Source organism: Hyperolius riggenbachi, chromosome 5, assembly GCF_040937935.1.
Source record: "Hyperolius riggenbachi isolate aHypRig1 chromosome 5, aHypRig1.pri, whole genome shotgun sequence".
NCBI lineage: Eukaryota > Metazoa > Chordata > Amphibia > Anura > Hyperoliidae > Hyperolius > Hyperolius riggenbachi.
In genome coordinates this window covers 378859370-378879418 of record NC_090650.1, presented here as the reverse complement: position 1 = coordinate 378879418, position 20049 = coordinate 378859370, and the positions used below count along the sequence as shown (strand labels likewise).

General features: G+C 43.2%; 1 protein-coding gene across 6 annotated transcripts in view; it reads right to left on the bottom strand.

Annotated features, from left to right (window-relative positions):
• Window positions 1–517: 517 nt before the first annotated feature.
• SLC26A7 (solute carrier family 26 member 7) overlaps window positions 518–20049 on the bottom strand; it is a 114300-nt gene continuing 94768 nt past the window's right edge. For all 6 annotated transcript variants that reach the window (XM_068237625.1, XM_068237628.1, XM_068237629.1 and 3 more), the window contains 6 exons: window positions 11426–11539; window positions 7412–7457; window positions 5459–5556; window positions 3013–3067; window positions 2850–2938; window positions 518–1693 (listed from right to left, as the gene is read on the bottom strand). In XM_068237625.1, coding sequence (XP_068093726.1) covers window positions 1649–1693; window positions 2850–2938; window positions 3013–3067; window positions 5459–5556; window positions 7412–7457; window positions 11426–11539 — 447 coding nt within the window. In that variant the 3' untranslated portion in view covers window positions 518–1648. The remainder of the gene's footprint in view (window positions 1694–2849; window positions 2939–3012; window positions 3068–5458; window positions 5557–7411; window positions 7458–11425; window positions 11540–20049) is intronic.

The following is a 20049-nucleotide window of genomic DNA, read 5'->3' as shown; positions in this document are numbered from 1 at the left end:
AAAGTCCAAATCTCAGGTCACGTGACACACCGCATAGGCAAACGCAGGGGGGGATTAGAGCTGTTCAGAATACCCCCTCAAACCAGGGCTGGTGCAATGTCTGGGGACAGGCACAAGCTGAGACACCAGAATATCTGCAGGTATCCAGCAGCTCACAGCCCCGCCCCATTTTTTTTCATGCTACAGCTGACTTTGTAGCAGCAGCGTGTGTACAGAGCATGGAGCAGCTCTGAGGAACTTAACAGAGTTAGGTATGAGCACAGCCCTGTGCCCTGCTGTGTGAATACATCACTTTCATTACCAATGTTGGCTGTCATTATTATCTGGATCCAAACTGCTCCTGATCGATCCCGCTGTCGATCGGGAGAAGATCGGACATTTAGGAAATAATTGTCAGATCTTGTCAGTTCGATGGGAAATTTCATTATGTGTATGCAGCATGATGTCCTACCATATTATTATACTGTATTGTGCGTGGCTGAGGGAGACCTTTCAGGAATCCCCCCCCCCCCCCCCCCTTGAAAATCCTGGCTTTGCCCCTGCACCGGGAGCCATGCACTGAAGCCAGAAAGCCACTAGGAGCTACAGGAAGGTTGGAAGATGGCGCTGGAGGCTCGGTAAGTATGTAATGCTCAGCAAAACCACCAGCAATACTCTTAAAGGACAACCAAGGTGACATGTGACATGATGAGATAGACATGTGCACGTACAGTGCCAAGCACACAAATAACTAGGCTGCGTTCCTTTTTTTCTTACGCTGCCTGAAAGAGTTGAAAATCATGTATGCAAGTGACAGTTTCTGTCCGGGTCGGGCCCGGGTCGGACTGGGTCAGACTATAGCATAAGCCTCACTGATATGTAATTACAGCCATAAAATACTTTCCTGTTGGTAAATGGCTTCTGAGAGCAGGAATGAGATAAAAGGGGTCAATAATACATGGATTTTAGCTCTGGCATACTTCAATGAAGGTGTCTTTGTGCAGGGACAATGAAACAGTAAAAACTTAAAAACTAGATTTAAATATAAAATAAAACTGTAGAATATATAAAAAAAAGTCCGTTTTAGGAGAAGGAGGATAGATACAATTGTTTTTCTCATAACTTTATTTTCACCTCGGTTGTCCTTTAAAACAATGTCCCCTCATGTATGCCAGTTAGTCAAGACTTCAGGTTGCCTGAGTTCTGGATAATGGGGACTTTTTGCTGTACCCTTTTTGAGTAAAATGGTGCTTCTGCAGTTAAAAATCCTGTATTCGAATGTTGATGACATCATCGGAAGTTGCTGGGTTGAGAAAGTCAGTTTCAGGGTTTCTGGGAGGGGCTGTTTTTGCTACTTGTATTGTATTATCCTGCTGTTTAGATTGTAAAGTGGAAGGCACAGACAAAATATCTCTTAGAAGACTGCAGCCTGTAGCAATGACACAGCCTGCCTTGCAGAAAGTAGCCAGTGTCTAGGCTTCGGTTCAAGTACTAAAACTGATTATTTTTGACATCAGCTAATTACAAAGCTTATGGACAAGTAAAACAAGCTCTGCAATGTGCCTACATAGATTTAGGAAAACACTTGTGTCTGGAGAAGAGTCTTAATGATTTTCCTAATGAAAAGTAAGGAATGTCTTCAGTCATACACAGAATGCCGTGTGCAGTTCTAGGCGTCAGTTGAGTTTGGTTCCTCCAAATCTGATCCTCGGCACTAAAACAGAAGAAAACAATGTTATAGAAGGAGTAGTATTTTCAATGGCCTGTCCAGTGGTTACATATATGTTTTACTATTGGTAACCTCTACTGATAAACTGGTCCTAATGGACCCCCCCCGGGGCCATCTCAGGGCCGTTTTGGGGGGCTGGAGGGGTCGCAGCATGAGGGGCTGGAGGGGTCACAGCAACAGATCCACATACTTTCCTTGCGTTCCAGCGCATATGTTTCTCTCTCTAGTGTCTGATGCCACTTCCTGTTTAAACAGGAAGTCATGTCAGAGGGTAGAGAGAGGAACATCCACGATGAAACGCAGGAAGGTATGTGGATCTGCCCGCTGCCTAGACACACACACACTTATTGATGCTGGAGGGGAGTGCAGAGGGGAAAGCCTGAGGTGAGGGAGGGAGGAGGGACCGTCCACCCTACCCGCCGATGTGCAGCATGCCTTTCCCCTCATGCTGCAACCCCTCCAGTCCCCCAAAACGGGCCCCCCACGGGTGCAGGGGCTGCAGCCCCTATTGTTACGCCACTGGATTTCTGGAAGATGAGCTTTAGGCCTGAGGCTCACTACAGCGCTTTTGCTGCGGTTTATGATTGCCGACAAATGCCAGCGATCCCAAAAAGCGATACACAGATGGAGCATTTTTGGAACGATTGCACTCCAATTTAAGAGTTAGGAGCACGGCAGATTACTTCTAAATTGCTTTTCAAATGTGATTTTGCAGCGACTTTGTTGGCAATTTAAATAAAGTTTAAACTACTTGCCTGGTCTCCCGTTGTCTGCCTAAGGATGCGTAGCCCCGCCCCCTAGCAGAAGAGGTCATTGGTGTTTCTCTAATTGGAGATATATACACGACTATGACCTTTTCTGCAAGGGGACAGGTCTAAGCACCGGGAAGACGGCAAAAAATGACATCAGGAGACCCATTAAGGATTTTAAAATTTATTCTGCAAAAAAAGAACATCCTGCTAATCAGAAACGTTGTACAATCGCTGGCAGTTGGTTGTGCATCGCTTCCAATCACCTTTGAAGATGTGCTGGAAAAATTTGCCAAGGATCTCCGCATAAACCACTTGCGTACTTAAAAGCGCCCCAGTGTGCTCTAGGCCTTACTGCAATCTAACTTTACAAAAACAGTACACAAACGTACCCTTTTTATGCTTTCCAGTGCGCTCTTTACAGAGTTAAAGAATTGCAGCTCCTTCATTCCACAATACTGGAGAGATTTCTTGAGAGCTTCTGTAAGACAAACACAGCTGGATTTGTACAAGAAAGGATCATCCTATTCATCCACATAATTCAGTCATACATACCGCTGCAGCCTGTGAATATCACATCTGTTCCCTGGCTTGTCAGATCACAGCAAGTCTGCAGAACATACAGAAGGATGTATTTACACACAATGCACTTGGGAAAGAGAAATTCAGAAAGGAATAGAGTCCTCAAATCAGAGGCGAATCCATGGAAAACGGTGCCTATGGCAAACATTAAAATTCACCCTCCAAATATTTTAACATGTAGTCTTGATTGAGCTGGTTGTGTCCAAGCTGAAGTGAAGCATGGCCTATAACAATAGAGTATCGCAATAGGTCAGCCTATACATAATCCCCAAATTTAGGCAGCTCCCCCCCCCCAAAAAAAAAAATAAATAAATAAAAAAGATGTAACCAGGCATCAGACTGTCCCCCAGATAAAAACTAGAATCGGTAGGGAGAACCCCAAGGATGCCACAGAGCTGCGCCCCCAGTAAGAGGCGCCCATGACACATGCCATACCTGCCCCCCTGTAGATACGCCTCTGCCCTAAATAAACATCAGGGCTCCCTGCACCTGTTCCGCAGCCGGCAATGTAAAAGTTATGCTACCCTTTAGAATAATTTATAAAGTTGGGTAAGGGTTGAAACTGTATAACGGAACAGTCACATGAATGGTACAACCCAACTTGTAGTTGCTGCCTCTCTCACCTTGTGTGGAATATATCATAATTTGCATTGTACGAAGATCCATTTTTTCATGTTCTATTACCTGACTGGCTTTGGATGCGAAATTTATTTTCTATGTGAGTATCATATGCTGCTTGGTTTGACTGAACTGTCGCTTTGGATGCAAAACTTATTTTCTATGTGAGTATCGTATGCTGCTTGGTTTAACTGAACTGTCTGTGGGCTGCCAAAATACACCACCTATCCCATGATTACCAACAAGAAGTAGTCAGAGAGGAGCTGGAAGGGAATACCAGTGAGCCTATTCCTGGAAACCCAGAGCTGACCCTGCCCACTTCCACAGGAAAATGTGGGAGGAGGTAGGTGTGGTCAGAAGATGTACAGAGGAAGTACCTCCCACTCTACAAGCAGCTCTACCGATAATTTGATCATGTGACTGACTTTTACAAAGGGGAATTCTCTGGGACAGCTGCATCAAATATGAAAATTATGTGAATAATGGCATAGTCAATATTCTCCATTACGCCCAAGTATGAAAATCCTTTATATTTTGACAAGATAATTCACGCGGGCATTCCAGGGTAACATCTTTCAAGCTATGCAATTTTTTAAAGCCTCCCGCAGATTTTTAATTACATTCAGGAATCGCGATCACATTTCTTCACGTGCCCACTGCTCACTCTGTGCATGCACTTTACGAGGCGTGGCCTAGATGTACGACATGTCTAGACACAGATGAAAGACAGGCAAGCATACAAAACGTCTGTCTCCTAGCACGTGTCTCAAAGAAGAGCACCGGTTCCGTAGGAAGAAGTACAGGCCTGTAAAGTTATTCTTACTGACTATTAAAAGAACACTGATGATGAGATTACATTCCAAATATACTTGAGTACAAGCCATCCCGAGTATAAGCCAATGCCCCAACTTGTGTCCCTCAAAAAAAACAAAAACAGATAATATGTGACCCGAATATAAGCCGAACTCAATGTCTCCCCTTAGCCTAGGTCTGTGCATGTAATTCAGAGTGCCTCCCTCTGTGCATGTGTGTGTGATGCCCAATGCATGCGTGTGATGCCCAGTGTATGTACAGTTAGGTCCATAAATATTTGAACAGAGACTACTTTGTCTAATTTTTGTATGTGATGCCCAGTGTATGTATGTGATGCCCAATATATGTATATGATGATGTACAGTGCCTCCCCATAGCCAGATGTGCCAAAGGATGATACATCTGTGTCTTAAGACACCACTCGATGGGGTCATAGATATGAGACACAGCAAATGCCACACAGGAAGAATCGCCAATCCACTAACACGTTGCTCGCACGTTCTGCTCCACAAGCCAGGGGACACAGGAAGTCTTGAGCAGCGCACTTTGCACACCATGTTGAAGGGAGTGGGGTGCACGGACACAGCAGGGAGGCAGCTGGCAAAATCAGGATCACTAGCGCACGATCCATATGCTCCTCTGTTAGTAAAAAAACCTGCTTCACCATCCATTCTGCTCCACTGACTCACATATAAGCCGAGGGGGTAACTTTACAGCACATTTTTTGGCACAAGTATGGCCCATGCTGCTCATGCACTGCTTGTTTCTCTGTGGTTGAGTGGCTTTGTGTTGGCAGGCTGCACTTGCACCTGTGCTCTTAAACAGACAAAAGGAAGAGGAAACCAGCAAGCAGAGGTGGGGTGGAGGAGGTGGATCAGAGAAGTACACATCCAACTTTCTTTTTTGATTTTTGTTTTTTAATCACAAGTTCGCTTTAAGAACTTCATTTTTTTTCGTTTGGGATTTAAATAAAACCCTTAATGATTACCTGAGCTAAAACAGAAACTCCTGTAAAATCATAAAAAGAGATCCCTTCACAGTCCAGGATGATGGTCATTTTACTTTCTTCTATATGCGGCATAGTTCCTAAACATGAAAACACAAAATAAAGGGAGAGCATACATCAATAGCATAAAAGTGTTGGACAGTAACAAAACAACAGCTCTCTTACTTGGCCAGCTACATTTGAACCGAAAAAATAAACATGTTGTGGCCATACCTGGGGCTTCTTGAAATCCCCCCCCAAATCCTGATGGCCACGCCCCCCTTGCTCCTTAATTGTGGTGTTTTACCCTCAAGTTAAAAGCTGTGACTAGAGATGCTATCTCACCAGTACATCTCTATGGGCATTCTGACCATGTACGACTTCCGGGTCTCAATGTCCCGGAGTAGAACACCTGCCCGTGTCTGCACGCGCCCTTTAGTAAGCATGCCCTGGCCCGGCGGTGCGTGATGTTGCAATCATTGACACGCATGGGTACTGTGTACTAAAGGATGCATGCAGACACGGGCAGGGGTACTTTTCTGGGACATTGCGACCTGGAAGTAGTGCAGGGCCCGCTGTTCACGGCAAGCAGCTCGCGATCTGTTCGCCTACATCTCTAACTGTCAATGTACAAAATGGAGATGGCACACAAATGGCTTCAGTAGAAAAACTGTATTAAATCATGTAGAGGCACACATATGTTTTGGGCGGAGCCCTTCCTCAGGAAAGGGCTCCGCCCGAAACAGGTCATGTGTGCCTCTACATGCTTTAATACAGTTTTTCTACTGAAGCCATTTGTGTGCCGTGTCCATTTTGTACATTGACTACAGCTGTGCAGGGGTGGTGGACCTGCAGGAGGTGGGCACCGGCATGGAGGTCTGTCTACCGGACCTGGAAAGGTGTGTGACGGGAGAACGATTTGAAGATTGTACATCTCTAGCTGTGACTGGACTAAGTCACAGCCATGTCACATGCTTTATCCTCCCAAGCACTTTTCTCATGCATGCTCCCAAAAAGCTGAGCACAGTCAGCAACTGCAGCCAGAAGCGTCCAGGGCATGCACCGTTACAATTGATTCCAAACAGTGTATGCCCAGAATGCAGCCTTGGCCAAATCTGCCCATCATCGCTTAACAGGGATATGACCCTATACGCGTGCATGAAAAAGGGGGGCGCCAGGAAAAAAGGGCCCAGCTGGATAATGAAATGGCGCCAGTGGATAATGAAGTTTCAATAATGATAAACATAGTTAACGAAATTTGCGGGAGTTGATAAAGAAAATATATTAGCGTAAAAAAAAAATTGTTAGGTAATTCAACAATACAGCTTAACCCAACCCTACTCTTACACAGAACCCTCCCCTGGTGGTGCCTAAAACTAACCACTCCCCTTGTGGTGCCTAAAACGAACCACTCCCCTTGTGGTGCCCAACCCTTACCACCCCCCCAGTGGTGCCTAACCCTAACCACCACCCCCCGGTGGTGCCTACCCCAAATCACCCCCCTGGTGGTGCCTGACTCTAATCACACACCCCCACTTCCCGGTGGTGCCTAACCCAAATCACCCCCCCCCCATGTTGCCTAATCCTAACCGCCCCCTGGGTGGAGCCTAACACCAACCACTCTCCCTGTAGAAACATCCCTTTACACATAGAAACGATAATATCTTTGATAACATAAAATCTGTGGATACAAACAAAATAATATGACAAAAACTATAACGATGGAAGGTTCTAAAACGATAACATACTTCAAAAACATTAATGTTCTAATGTATTAATAAAAATTGCTTTAGAGTCTATGGCATCGTCCTTTCCGGCCACTAGCGTCCTTTTTCCCTGCTATCCCATATACAATACTAGCTATTGTTTTGCTGGGCTAATTTAACATCTTAAAAACCTCTGTCCAATCAACAAACAAGAACATTCTCACTATTTAATGATAGAACTTGAACTTACCATTGGGTGCATTAGACAGAGGAATCAGTAAAACATTTCCATTGTGCTGAAATGGAGAAGATCAGATGATAAATGCCAGTTTCCTATGCCTAACAATCTCGTACTGTATAAGTGATACATCTACCATTTCATGCAAATGCATCATACAGGGAGACAAAAATCTGATCATCATCATTAAAGCAAATCTGATCTGAAACTAGTGAGATAAACAATTGTATCTCTCCTCCTCCTCCTAAAATTACCTTTTTAGAGTCCCACAGCCTCATGTTTTGTTTAAAAGCTTAAAAGTATGTTTTATAGTCTTAGCAAAATGGCAGGACCTTTATTGAATTATCTTTTCCTCCTGAGTTTTCTTCCAATGAGATAATTTTTTATCTTCTGTATAAAATAACTTTTTAGCACTTTGCGATTGAAAAATTACCCAAAAGTATTAAAAAATTACTATAAAAATAATTTTGAGTATTTTCTTGCTTGCTGGTGGTTTAAAGGGCATTTTACTGTGCAGGTGTGAAAATACTACCTAGTACAGTGATGGCTAACCTTGGCACTCCAGCTGTGGTAGAACTACAAGTCCCATTAGGCATTGCAATGTTCTGACAGCTCTAAGCATAACTCAGGGAGGCAGAGGCATGATGGGATTTGTAGTTTTGTCACAGCTGGAGTGCCAAGGTTAGCCATCACTGCCCTAGGAGAAAACTCAGGAGTTAGGCCCCATTCACACCTAAAAAGGAAAATGCAAGTGTTTTGCATTTTTGTGCGCTATTTTTTTCCCCTCCTGGCGCTCCACTGCGCGCTGTGTTTATGTAAAAAGCTCTTTTCTAAGAGCTTTTTCAGAGCGGTTTTGTAATTCACTCCCGACGCAAGTCAGGAAGTGAACTCTTTGACCCGGAAAATAATAAATACAATGTATTTATTCTTAAAAGCGTGAACGCAATCGCTGCACAAAGCGATTTTGTGAGCGGTTTGCGTTTTTTCCTATACCTTCCATTATAGCAAAAACACTTTAAAAATGGTACAGGCGCGGCTTTGCTGAGCGGATCGGAAACGAACCGCTCAGCTGTGAAATCTCTCATAGGGAATCATTGCACAAGGGTTTTGTGGGCGATTTTATAAATTGCCTGTGCTTAAAAAAACGCCGCTAGTGTGAACGGGCCCTAAACGTTAATTGCATATGGGTCACAGGCTTTTACACAGTCTTCCAGAGCTAACATTTATGAACTATTGACATGTTTTTTATCCATCCCCTGCCCGCAGTTAATTAGATTTGTCTTCATGTAAATTAGCTTGATTGGTATCCATTCACAATCTGCCTTTAGAGATGGCCCGAACCTCCGATTTTCGGTTCGCGAACCGGGTTCGCAAACTTCCACGAAAGGTTCGTTCACGTGAACTTTTGCGAACCGCAATAGACTTCAATGGGGAGGTGAACTTTGAAAACTAGAAATAATTATGCTGGCCACAAAAGTGATGGAAAAGATGTTTCAAGGGGTCTAACACCTGAGTTTATGCATGGATGAGTGGGATAGACGCCAAAAGTCCTGGGGAAAAATCTGGATTTGATGCAAAGCAGCGAATTCACAAATGCAAAAATTGCAGGCCTAAAGTGCTTTAAGTGCATGTGTATACATCAATCAGGGAGTGCAATTAGAGTACTGCTTCACACTGACACACCAAACTCACTGTGTAACGCACCGCAAATAGGTGTTTGCGTATTGACGGCCATGCTGGACTGGTGCGCACCATGGCGAGATTGTTCTTCCTCACTCAGTGATGTCAGGTAATGTCTGACTGCCTTATCAACTTTCAATGGTTCTTTCTCTACCATTGTTAAAGGGGAACTGAAGAGAGAGGTGTATGGAGGCTGTCATGTTTATTTCCTTTTAGACAATACCAGTTGCCTGGCAGCCCTGCTGATCCTCTGCCTCTAATACTATTAACCATAGCCCCTGAACAAGCATTCAGCAGATCAGGTGTTTCAGTGGTTCAGACTTATAAGTCTGATCTGACAAGACTAGCTGCATGCTTGTTTCTGGTTTTAATCAGATACTACTGCAGAGAAATAGACCAGCAGGGCCGCCAGGTAACTGGTATTGATTAAAAGGAAATAAACATGATAGCCTCCATATACCTCTCTCTTCAGTTCCCCTTTAAAGCTTATATCTATTTTTTTAAATACTGTATTTGTTCTGCTTGCTGCTCAGTACCTGCAACGAGAATCTTATGGAGGGCAAGTCTGCCATTGCGAGTGACCACGGGTAATGGCCGGAGAATCCTGGTTCGATTCCGGTCCGGAGTGGGAGCCTAAGAAACGGCTACCACCCCCGCACATCCAAGGAAGGCAGCAGGCATGGCATGCACGTCCCGAGGTAGTGACCAAAAATAACAATACAGGAGGACTTTCGAGGCCCTGCTGTATATGTGAAATGAATCAACTTTAAATTCTTTAACGAGAATCTGTTATGGAGGGTGAGTCTGATGGTGCCTTTACTGCGACTCATCAGGTTGGTCACCTCCGCAAACGGCCGGATGAGCCTGCATGCATTTCGCATCAGTGTCCAGTTGTTGGGCCACAACATCCCCATCTCCCCAGATTGTGTCTTTCTACTGTAATTGTACAGGTACTGGGTGACGGCTTTCTCCTGTTCTAGCAGGCGAGAGAACATGACCAGGGTCGAATTCCAGCGAGTCGGGCTATCACATATCAAGAGTCTCACCGGCAAGTTGTTTCTCCGCTGAATGTCTGCAAAGCGTGCCACTGAACATAACGGGTAGGTATATGCAGTGATGAGGTGGGTTCACTGAACACAACTGGTAGGTATATGAAGTGATGAATCACAATACAAGCTCGGAGGCTGCGCACAAATGTTCACTGTAATCAAGTCTCTATTATCTGCATTAGATGCAATTCTGTAAAGGAAACAGTAAAAAGCTGTTGATCCAATATACAGACAATCCAGTGCTTTTTCCTAAGTTGCAGGCTGTTCTGCCAATGGTCAGGATTGCATCTAATGCAGATAATAGAGACTTGATTACAGTGAACATTTGTGCGCAGCCTCCGAGCTTGTATTGTGATTTATCTATCTAATAGGGCAGCGCACCACTGCTGCCACCCACATTTAATATTTATCAGCGCGGTTTTTTGTATTTGAAATGAAGTGATGAGGTGGGTTCACTGAACACAACAGGTAGGTATATACAGTGATGAGGTGGGTTCACTCAACACAACAGGTAGGTATATGCAGTGATGAGGTGGGTGCACTGAACACAACAGGTAGGTATATGCAGTGATGAGGTGGGTGCACTGAACACAACAGGTAGGTATATGCAGTGATGAGGTGGGTTCACTGAACACAACAGGTAGGTATATGCAGTGATGAGGTGGGTGCACTGAACACAACAGGTAGGTATATGCAGTGATGAGGTGGGTGCACTCAACACAACAGGTAGGTATATGCAGTGATGAGGTGGGTGCACTGATATAGATCAATTCATTGTGATAAGTAATGATAAAGTTATAGACGAATTAATGGAAGGAGCGCTGAAAGGTGAAAATTGCTCTGGTGGTCAAGTGGTTAAACTTGGCTCAGGTGGTTGTTTAGGACCGCTACGGCTTGTCATTAACTCCTAAATGCATGCACATGCCCCACATCCAATTCTTTTTATAGTTCTTCTCAATAACATCTAGGCCACCACAGGGTCAAAGTCCTGATCCCTGCAGGTGACAGTCCTCATACAGGAGTACCAGGCTTATGGAGAGATAAATTGTGAGCTAAGAAAGGTATGGAGAGATAACTCATGAGATAAACAGATAACAAGAGGTAATTGATAAGTTCTGTGAATCAACCCTTTATCATATTACCCCTACAGAGTTCTTGTTCAGTCCAGGCAAAATAAAGTTTTCTGTTGAACCTAAGTTTGCATGTTAGTTGCATTTTCTGATCCTTGACATACAAGTATATATGGTCACACCTACCAGAAGAGCTATGTCACACATGATGATGGAATGTTTCTTACCTGATGGGACTCCCTTCTTGTACACAATCTGTGTTGCATCTTTAGGATATCATTGTGGAATTTCTTGGCATTGAGAAAGTATAGTGGTCCACCAACAGAAACAATTTTAAAGCCCTGTAAAAACATACAATTATTGTTCTTGTTATGAAGGTTGCATCAGATTGCTGTGTCTACAGGTATATTACATATGACATTACACATGTGCACAAACAATGAAAAAATATCTCAAATGCTTCATTACTATACTTTCTGCCGTATAAGACGCTCCAGAATATAAGACACGCCCAGGTTTAGAGGGCAAAAAACAGGAAAAAAATATACTAAACCTGGTGTGTCCATATTCCAGGAGCATCTTGTACATGTTATCCCCCAAATGGAGTTGTCCTGTGTCCCCCATGTCTACCCATGTGTCTTCCTGTGTACTCCATGTGTCCTCATGTGTGCCCCATATGTCCTCCTGTGTGCCCAGTGTCTCCCCATTTGTCCTCCTGTGTGTCCCATGTCTCCCTTATGTTTCCTCCTGTGTGCCCCATGTCTCCCTCCTGTGTGCCCAGTGTCTCCCTCCTGTGTATCCTGTGTCTCCTCTTGTGTGCCCCATGTCTCCCTTCTGTGTGCTCCGTCTCCCCATGTGCACTTCTATGTACCCCGTCTCCCCATGTGTACTTCTGTGTGCCCTGTCTACCCATTCCTCCTTCGGTGTCCTCCTTTTGTGCCTCCACTCCCCCCGCATGCCTCCGCTATCCCTCTTGTATTGCTAGCCCCCCCCCCCCTCCGTGTGTGCAACAGCTTACCTAATACATGCTGCTGTGAGGACTGCAGACACCCGTCTTCTCCATACACTTCCACAAGTGCGGGGCTACTGATGACACAGTCAGTAGCCGCGCACTAGAGGAAGCGCATGAAGAAGACGGGTGTCTGCAGTCCTCGTGGCGGCATGTATTGGGGAAGCTGCTGCAGACACGGCGGGAGGCCGTGCAATACGGTATATGACTTTATGACTTCTTTCTTAACTACACCTAATTAGTAACTCCACTGTCATTAAAGGGGCACTACAGCGAAAAACTGTGAAATTTAAAATATGTGCAAACATATACAAATAAGAAGTACATTTTTTCCAGAGTAAAATGAGCCATAAATTACTTTCCTCCTGTTACATAGTTATTTTGGTTGAAAAAAGACATACGTCCATCGAGTTCAACCAGTATAAAGTACAACACCAGCCTGCTCCCTCACATATCCCTGTTGATCCAGAGGAAGGCGAAAAAACCCCCACAAGGCATGGTCCAATTAGCCCCAAAAGGGAAAAATTCCTTCCCGACTCCAGATGGCAATCAGATAAAATCCCTGGATCAACATCATTAGGCATTACCTAGTAATTGTAGGCATGGATGTCTTTCAACGCAAGGAAAGCATCTAAGCCCCTTTTAAATGCAGGTATAGAGTTTCCCATAACGACTTCCTGTGGCAATGCATTCCACATCTTAATCACTCTTACTGTAAAGAACCCTTTCCTAAATAAATGGCTAAAACGTTTTTCCTCTATGCGCAGATCATGTCCTCTAGTCCTTTGAGAAGGCCTAGGGACATAAAGCTCATCCGCCAAGCTATTATATTGCCCTCTGATGTATTTATACATGTTAATTAGATCTCCTCTAAGGCGTCTTTTCTCTAGACTAAATAAACCCAGTTTATCTAACATTTCTTGGTAAGTGAGACCTTCCATCCCATGTATCAATTTTGTTGCTCATCTCTGCACCTGCTCTAAAACTGCAATATCTTTTTTGTAATGTGGTGCCCAGAACTGAATTCCATATTCCAGATGTGACCTTACTAGAGAGTTAAACAGGGGCAATATTATGCTAGCATCTCAAGTTTTTATTTCCCTTTTAATGCATCCCAAAATTTTGTTAGCTTTAGCTGCAGCGGCTTGGCATTGAGTATGATTATTTAACTTGTTGTTGATGAGTACTCCTAAGTCCTCCTCCAAGTTTGATGTCCCCAACTGTATCCCATTTATTTTGTATGGTGCTAGACCATTGGTACGACTAAAATGTATGACTTTACATTTTTCAACATTGAATTTCATCTGCCATGTATGTGCCCATATAGCCATCCTATCCAGATCCTGTTGCAACATGACACTATCTTCCTGAGTTGATGATTTTGTACAATTTTGTATCGTCTGCAAAAATAGCAACATTGCTCACTATTGCATCTACTAGGTCATTAATAAATAAATTGACGAGCACTGGACCCAGAACAGACCCCTGTGGTACCCCACTGCTAACAGTCTCCCATTTTGAGTACGATCCATTGACCACAACTCTCTGTTTTCTGTCCATTAGCCAGTTCCTTATCCATGCACACAGACTCTTCCCCAGTCCTTGCATCCTCAACTTTTGCACCAGACTTTTGTGGGGAACAGTGTCGAAGGCCTTTGCAAAGTCTAAGTATATCACATCTACAAAATTCCCAATATCCATATTAGCATTCACTACCTCATAAAAGCTGAGCATGTTAGTCAAACAGGACCTGTCTTTAGTAAACCCACGTTGATGCTGAGAAAAAAGATTATTTTCTACTATGAAGTCATGTATAGTATCTCTTAGTAACCCCTCTTTTTTTTTTTTTAAACCTCAGATCATTCACCTGCTCGACCAATAAACACATAACTTCATTGCCATGCTCCTAGGTCAAGCTAAGCTGTCATCATCGGTTATCAATATAACAGGAAGGAAGGGGGGGTTATTTTACATTTTATCAATCTGTTTATTACAAATCTTTATTAAACCATATAGAACTGTACTACTTCCTTCACTTTCTACCCTACCCCAACTTTCTCTCATCTTACCACTTAAAATCAAACCTCTTGCAACACTCAACATCCATACACCGCGTGTTCTCCACACATACTCCCTACTCTTACTTCCTACTACTCTTACCTAAGCATCTCCGACCAGATTATTCGCCATTTGTATAAGGCACTATCTTGGAAGTTTTCTTCTTCTTCCCATTCCTCCAATACTAAAAAAATTTTCATCTCCCCTATCCAATCCCTCAGAGTAGGAGCCTCTACCTCTTTCCACTTACATGCTATTAATTTCTTTGCCACCACCGCGGCCGGATAGGTCAGATTCTGGACTTCTCCCGTCCCCAGGATAGCCTTTGTTTCTGTAAATCCGCAGGTATTTTGCCTCCCTCTATTACAGAAGGATTCAATTTCCATCCAAAATTTGTGGATTTTAGGGCAGGACCACCACATATGGGAGAGTGAACCCCTGTCTGCTTGGCATCGCCAGCATTTATCACTTGTATTTGCTCCCATCTTACCCAGTCGTACTGGTGAGATGTACCATCTCGCTACCAGCTTATAATTAATCAGCTGGTAAGCGGGGATTTTAGATGTCCAAATCTTCTTAAAAATCTTTCCCCAATCCAAAGCTTGAATTGGTTTTAGATCCATTTCCCATTTTGCGCAAAAGGAGGGACACGGGGGATCATAGTAACCACCGATGAAATTATACAACAGGGATATTGATTTATCTTTTTTAACAGCAGAATTGAAACAACTCTCAAAGAAATTCTTCTGCCCGCTGATTTTGCCTCTTATTTTATTGAAAAAAACTTAATAATTGGCAGTATTTAAATCCCTTTTCCTTACACTCCTTTATTTTTGTCATTTGCTCTGTAAACTCTGACAATGTCGTAGCAGACTCAAATATTGTATCCCTAAACCATTGCATATTCATGCCTGGTTCAAAATTTGGGTTATTACCCAATGTTGCTAAGGGGGAAAACCTTTTTTCATATCCTACTTCCAAAAATTCCGCAAATGTCCACAAGGTTGGTGCAAGTAGAGGGTGTGAAACCTCCTGGGCTACCTTCCTAACCATCTTTGGGTGCCATGATAAGACCAAGGCAAAATCTATAATCCCTTTCTCATAATGAGACCAGAACATATGGGGGGGCGCAATTCTTATATCCAATAATCTATCGAGCTGTATGCTCCTGTAGTAATGATTAATATTAGGGGCACCCATTCCCCCCATATCTTTAGAGTGGCTGATAGTTTTATAAGCTATCCTATGTTTATTTTTCCTCCAAATAAAATCCCCAAACAATCGGTCCCACTTTGAAAACCACGATCTTGGCACGGCTATAGGAAGGTTTTGTAAAACAAAATTTATCTTTGGCAGAATTTTCATTTTAATAAAATTAATTCTCCCTATAACATTTAAAGGGGAGTTTTCCATAGATCTTAAAAGAAGTATACATTCTTCTTGAACTTTTGAATAATTCTCTCTAAATAACTCTCCATCATTTTTACATATATAAATCCCGAGATATTTAATGTTCTTGTCAGTGGAGTTAAAATGATATTTTTTTTTTTATCTCCTCTAACACATCCTGATCACATCCCATATTCAGAATCACCGATTTTGTGTTATTTATTTTGAAACTCGATACTCTACCAAATTCTTCAATGATTTTACAGACTTTGTCTAATGAGATCTGCGGATTCGTCATTGTCAATAATAAATCATCAGCATATGCCAAGATCTTGTTTTCGTACTCCCCTATTTTCCACCCCACAATCTCTGGATCATTTTGAATTATAGAGATCAACACTTCCATACTTAAGTTGAATAGGAGGGGGGAAAGGGGACATCCCTGTCTAACGCCATTATTTATTGAGAAGGGCTTGGATAGGATCCCATTAATTTTAACTCTTGCCTCTTGATTTCTATAAAGACCCTTAATTCTATTTATAATAATCTCTCCAAAGCCGAGAAACTTAAGGGCAGTAAACATAAATGGTCTAGATATACGATCGAAAGCCTTTTCGGCATCGATGGCTAATAAGATTGCTTTGTTTTTATCGTGTTTAATACTATGTTGAAAACTAATTGCAGAAAAAATATTATCGCGCATTTGACGACCTTTTCTGAACCCTGCCTGTTCCTTGCCCAGTATTTTGTCTAAGACCTTTCCCAATCTGAGAGTTAAGATCTTCGCATAGATCTTCACATCTGTATTAATTACTGAAATCGGTCGATAGCTTTGAGTTTCGTCTGGGATTTTCCCCTCCTTCAGAATCAATGTTATTGTTGCTAGGTTTCCCAATCGGGTAAATGGTTGCTTACCATTTTCCTCATTCATCATTTTTCCGAGCATTGGTGCTAATTTATCTATAAAGGTCTTATAAAAGACTGCTCCGTAGCCATCTGGGCCCGGGCTCTTCCCATTCTGTAATGTTAGGATAGCATCATGTACTTCTTTCAAGGTAATAGGGGTCTCCATCGAATCTTTTTCTTCGCTGCTTAATCGGGGCAGCTTTAGATCATAAAAATAGTCTTCTATTTGCCTCGCCGTTACCGTTATGTCTAAATTATATAATTCATCAAAATATTTACCAAAGATATCCCCCATTAGAGATGTGTCGAAACAGGGCTTACCTTCTGTATTTTTAATTTTTTCAATAAAATTGCGAGTTTTCTTTTTGTCTACCAATCTAGCCATCATTCTGCCTGGCTTATTGATATTAATTGAGAACTCTCGTTTCAGCCGTTTATATTGGTTTCGGCATTCCGTATTCAACAGAGAGTTTAAGGAGTATCTGATCTCCACCAGCTTTGTATAATGTAATTCATTTGGCAGGGATTTATGATCTTTTTCTGCATCATTTAGGGCCTGCATCAGATTTTCCAACTGTTTCTTTTTTTCCCATTTTAGCCTACTTGCTTGCTTAATTAACGAGCCCCTAATAACGCATTTAAGGCACTCCCATTCTGTCCGTAATAATGGAACGGAGTTCTCATTCTCTTTACAATAAAGGTCGATTTGTTCTTCAACTATTTCCTTCACCCCGGGCTCTTTCAATAATTGCTCATTTAATTTCCAATTAAATTCTGTTCCTATTTTGTTATTCCATTGAATTGTAAGAAAAACTGGCGCATGATCCGAGTATGTAATGCAGCCTATCTTAATATCTATAACATCTAATAGGTTATCCTGTTCCAACAAGAAAAAATCCAATCTTGAATAAGTATTATGGACATGAGAGAAGAAAGTATAATCGGAAACATCCTGATTATGTATTCTCCATATATCGACCATTTTTTTACTTCTAAATTTATTTACCAACAACTGTAATTGCTTTTTCCCTATATTGAACTTTTTTTTGAGGAATCTATTTCGGGATTTAAAACAATGTTGAAATCTCCTCCCATTATCAATCTTCCTTTTTTATGTTCCCAAACCTTCTCCAGACATCTCCTAATAAAAAGGCTCTGCCCTACGTTGGGGGCATAAATATTGACCAACGTGATTGGATGGCAGTCTAATTTACCTATTATCATCAGAAATCTGGCATCCTCATCCTTTCTTATCTCTTCAATCTCAATATTTATTCTGGAAGATATCACAATTGCTACCCCTCTAGATTTCCCTGTTGGTCTTGAATTCACAATCCATTGGTCATATTTTTTATAATGATTACCCGGATTATAATTACCTCTGAAATGGGTCTCTTGTAAAAAAGCAATGTCAATATTGTTTTTATTAAGTTCATTTAAAATCCTTCCTCTTTTACTCCCGGAATTTGCCCCATTAACATTTATTGTTACAATTTTTATACTATTCATCAAGAGATAGTAAAGGTAGGCCTGCCAATAAGGGCCGTATATCCAGGTAATTGTAGACAGGAACCAAGGCTCGTACAACACCCATACATCTTACTTTTATTTACCGAATCATACACACATAGAGAGACATCGGTCCTCCCCCTTTCTTTCTCACATTGATCCATTGTTCTTTGTCTCCACAGTCGCAACTAGTGTTGGGCGAACATCTAGATGTTCGGGTTCGGGCCGAACAGGCCGAACATGGCCGCGATGTTCGGGTGTTCGACCCGAACTCCGAACATAATGGAAGTCAATGGGGACCCAAACTTTTGTGGTTTGTAAAGCCTCCTTACATGCTACATACCCCAAATTTACAGGGTATGTGCACCTTGGGAGTGGGTACAAGAGGAAAAAATTTTTTAGCAAAAAGAGCTTATAGTTTTTGAGAAAATCGATTTTAAAGTTTCAAAGGGAAAACTGTCTTTTAAATGCGGGAAATGTCTGTTTTCTTTGCACAGGTAACATGCTTTTTGTCGGCATGCAGTCATAAATGTAATACATATAAGAGGTTCCAGGAAAAGGGACCGGTAATGCTAACCCAGCAGCAGCACACGTGATGGAACAGGAGGAGGGTGGCGCAGGAGGAGAAGGCCACGCTTTGAGACACAACAACCCAGGCCTTGCATGAGGACAAGAAGCGTGCGGATAGCATGCTTTGTACCATTATGCAGTCATAAATGTAATAAAGATAAGTGGTTCAATAAACAGGGACCACGCGGCAACGCTAACCCAGCAGCAGCACACGTGATGGAACAGGAGGAGGCGCAGGAGGAGAAGGCCACGCTTTGTGAGACACAACAACCCAGGCCTTGCATGAGGACAAAAAGCGTGCGGATAGCATGCTTTGTACCGCCATGTAGTCATAAATGTAATAAAGATAAGAGGTTCCATAAACAGGGACCGGCAACGGTAACCCAGCAGCAGCAGCAGCAGCAGCAGCACACGTGATGGAACAGGAGGAGGCGCAGGAGGAGAAGGCCACGCTTTGTGAGACACAACAACCCAGGCCTTGCATGAGGACAAAAAGCGTGCGGATAGCATGCTTTGTACCGCCATGTAGTCATAAATGTAATAAAGATAAGAGGTTCCATAAACAGGGACCGGCAACGGTAACCCAGCAGCAGCAGCAGCAGCAGCAGCACACGTGATGGAACAGGAGGAGGCGCAGGAGGAGAAGGCCACGCTTTGTGAGACACAACAACCCAGGCCTTGCATGAGGACAAAAAGCGTGCGGATATAGCAGCAATGCTTTTTGCCGCCATGCAGTCATAAATGTAATACAGATGAGAGGTTCAATAAACAGGGACCGGAAACGCTAAACCATCCCAGATGTTCATCGGTCATGTTACTTGGTTGGGGTCCAGGAGTGTTGCGTAGTCGTTTCCAATCCAGGATTGATTCATTTTAATTTGAGTCAGACGGTCTGCATTTTCTGTGGAGAGGCGGATACGCCGATCTGTGATGATGCCTCCGGCAGCACTGAAACAGCGTTCCGACATAACGCTGGCTGCCGGGCAAGCCAGCACCTCTATTGCGTACATTGCCAGTTCGTGCCAGGTGTCTAGCTTCATGCCCGGTTTCAGGTCCAGCGGTGCCAGCCACAAATCCGTCTGTTCCTTTATTCCCCTCCAAATTTCCTCCCCTGTGTGCTGCTTATCCCCAAGGCAGATCAGCTTCAGCAACGCTTGCTGACGCATGCCAACAGCTGTGCTGCACTGCTTCCACGATCCTACTGCTGCTGGTGCTGGGTTAGCATTTCCGGATGAGGTACAGCTTTGAGATGCGTTGGAGGAGAAGGAGTCAGAGAGGTAGGTGCTGCTGTTGTTATCCAGCTGTTTGCGGCGTGGGCAACACCCGCGCCGTAGCAGGTGAGGAATCGCTGCCAGGCTCCACAAGGTTCACCCAGTGCGCGGTAAGGGAGATGTATCGACCCTGGCCGAA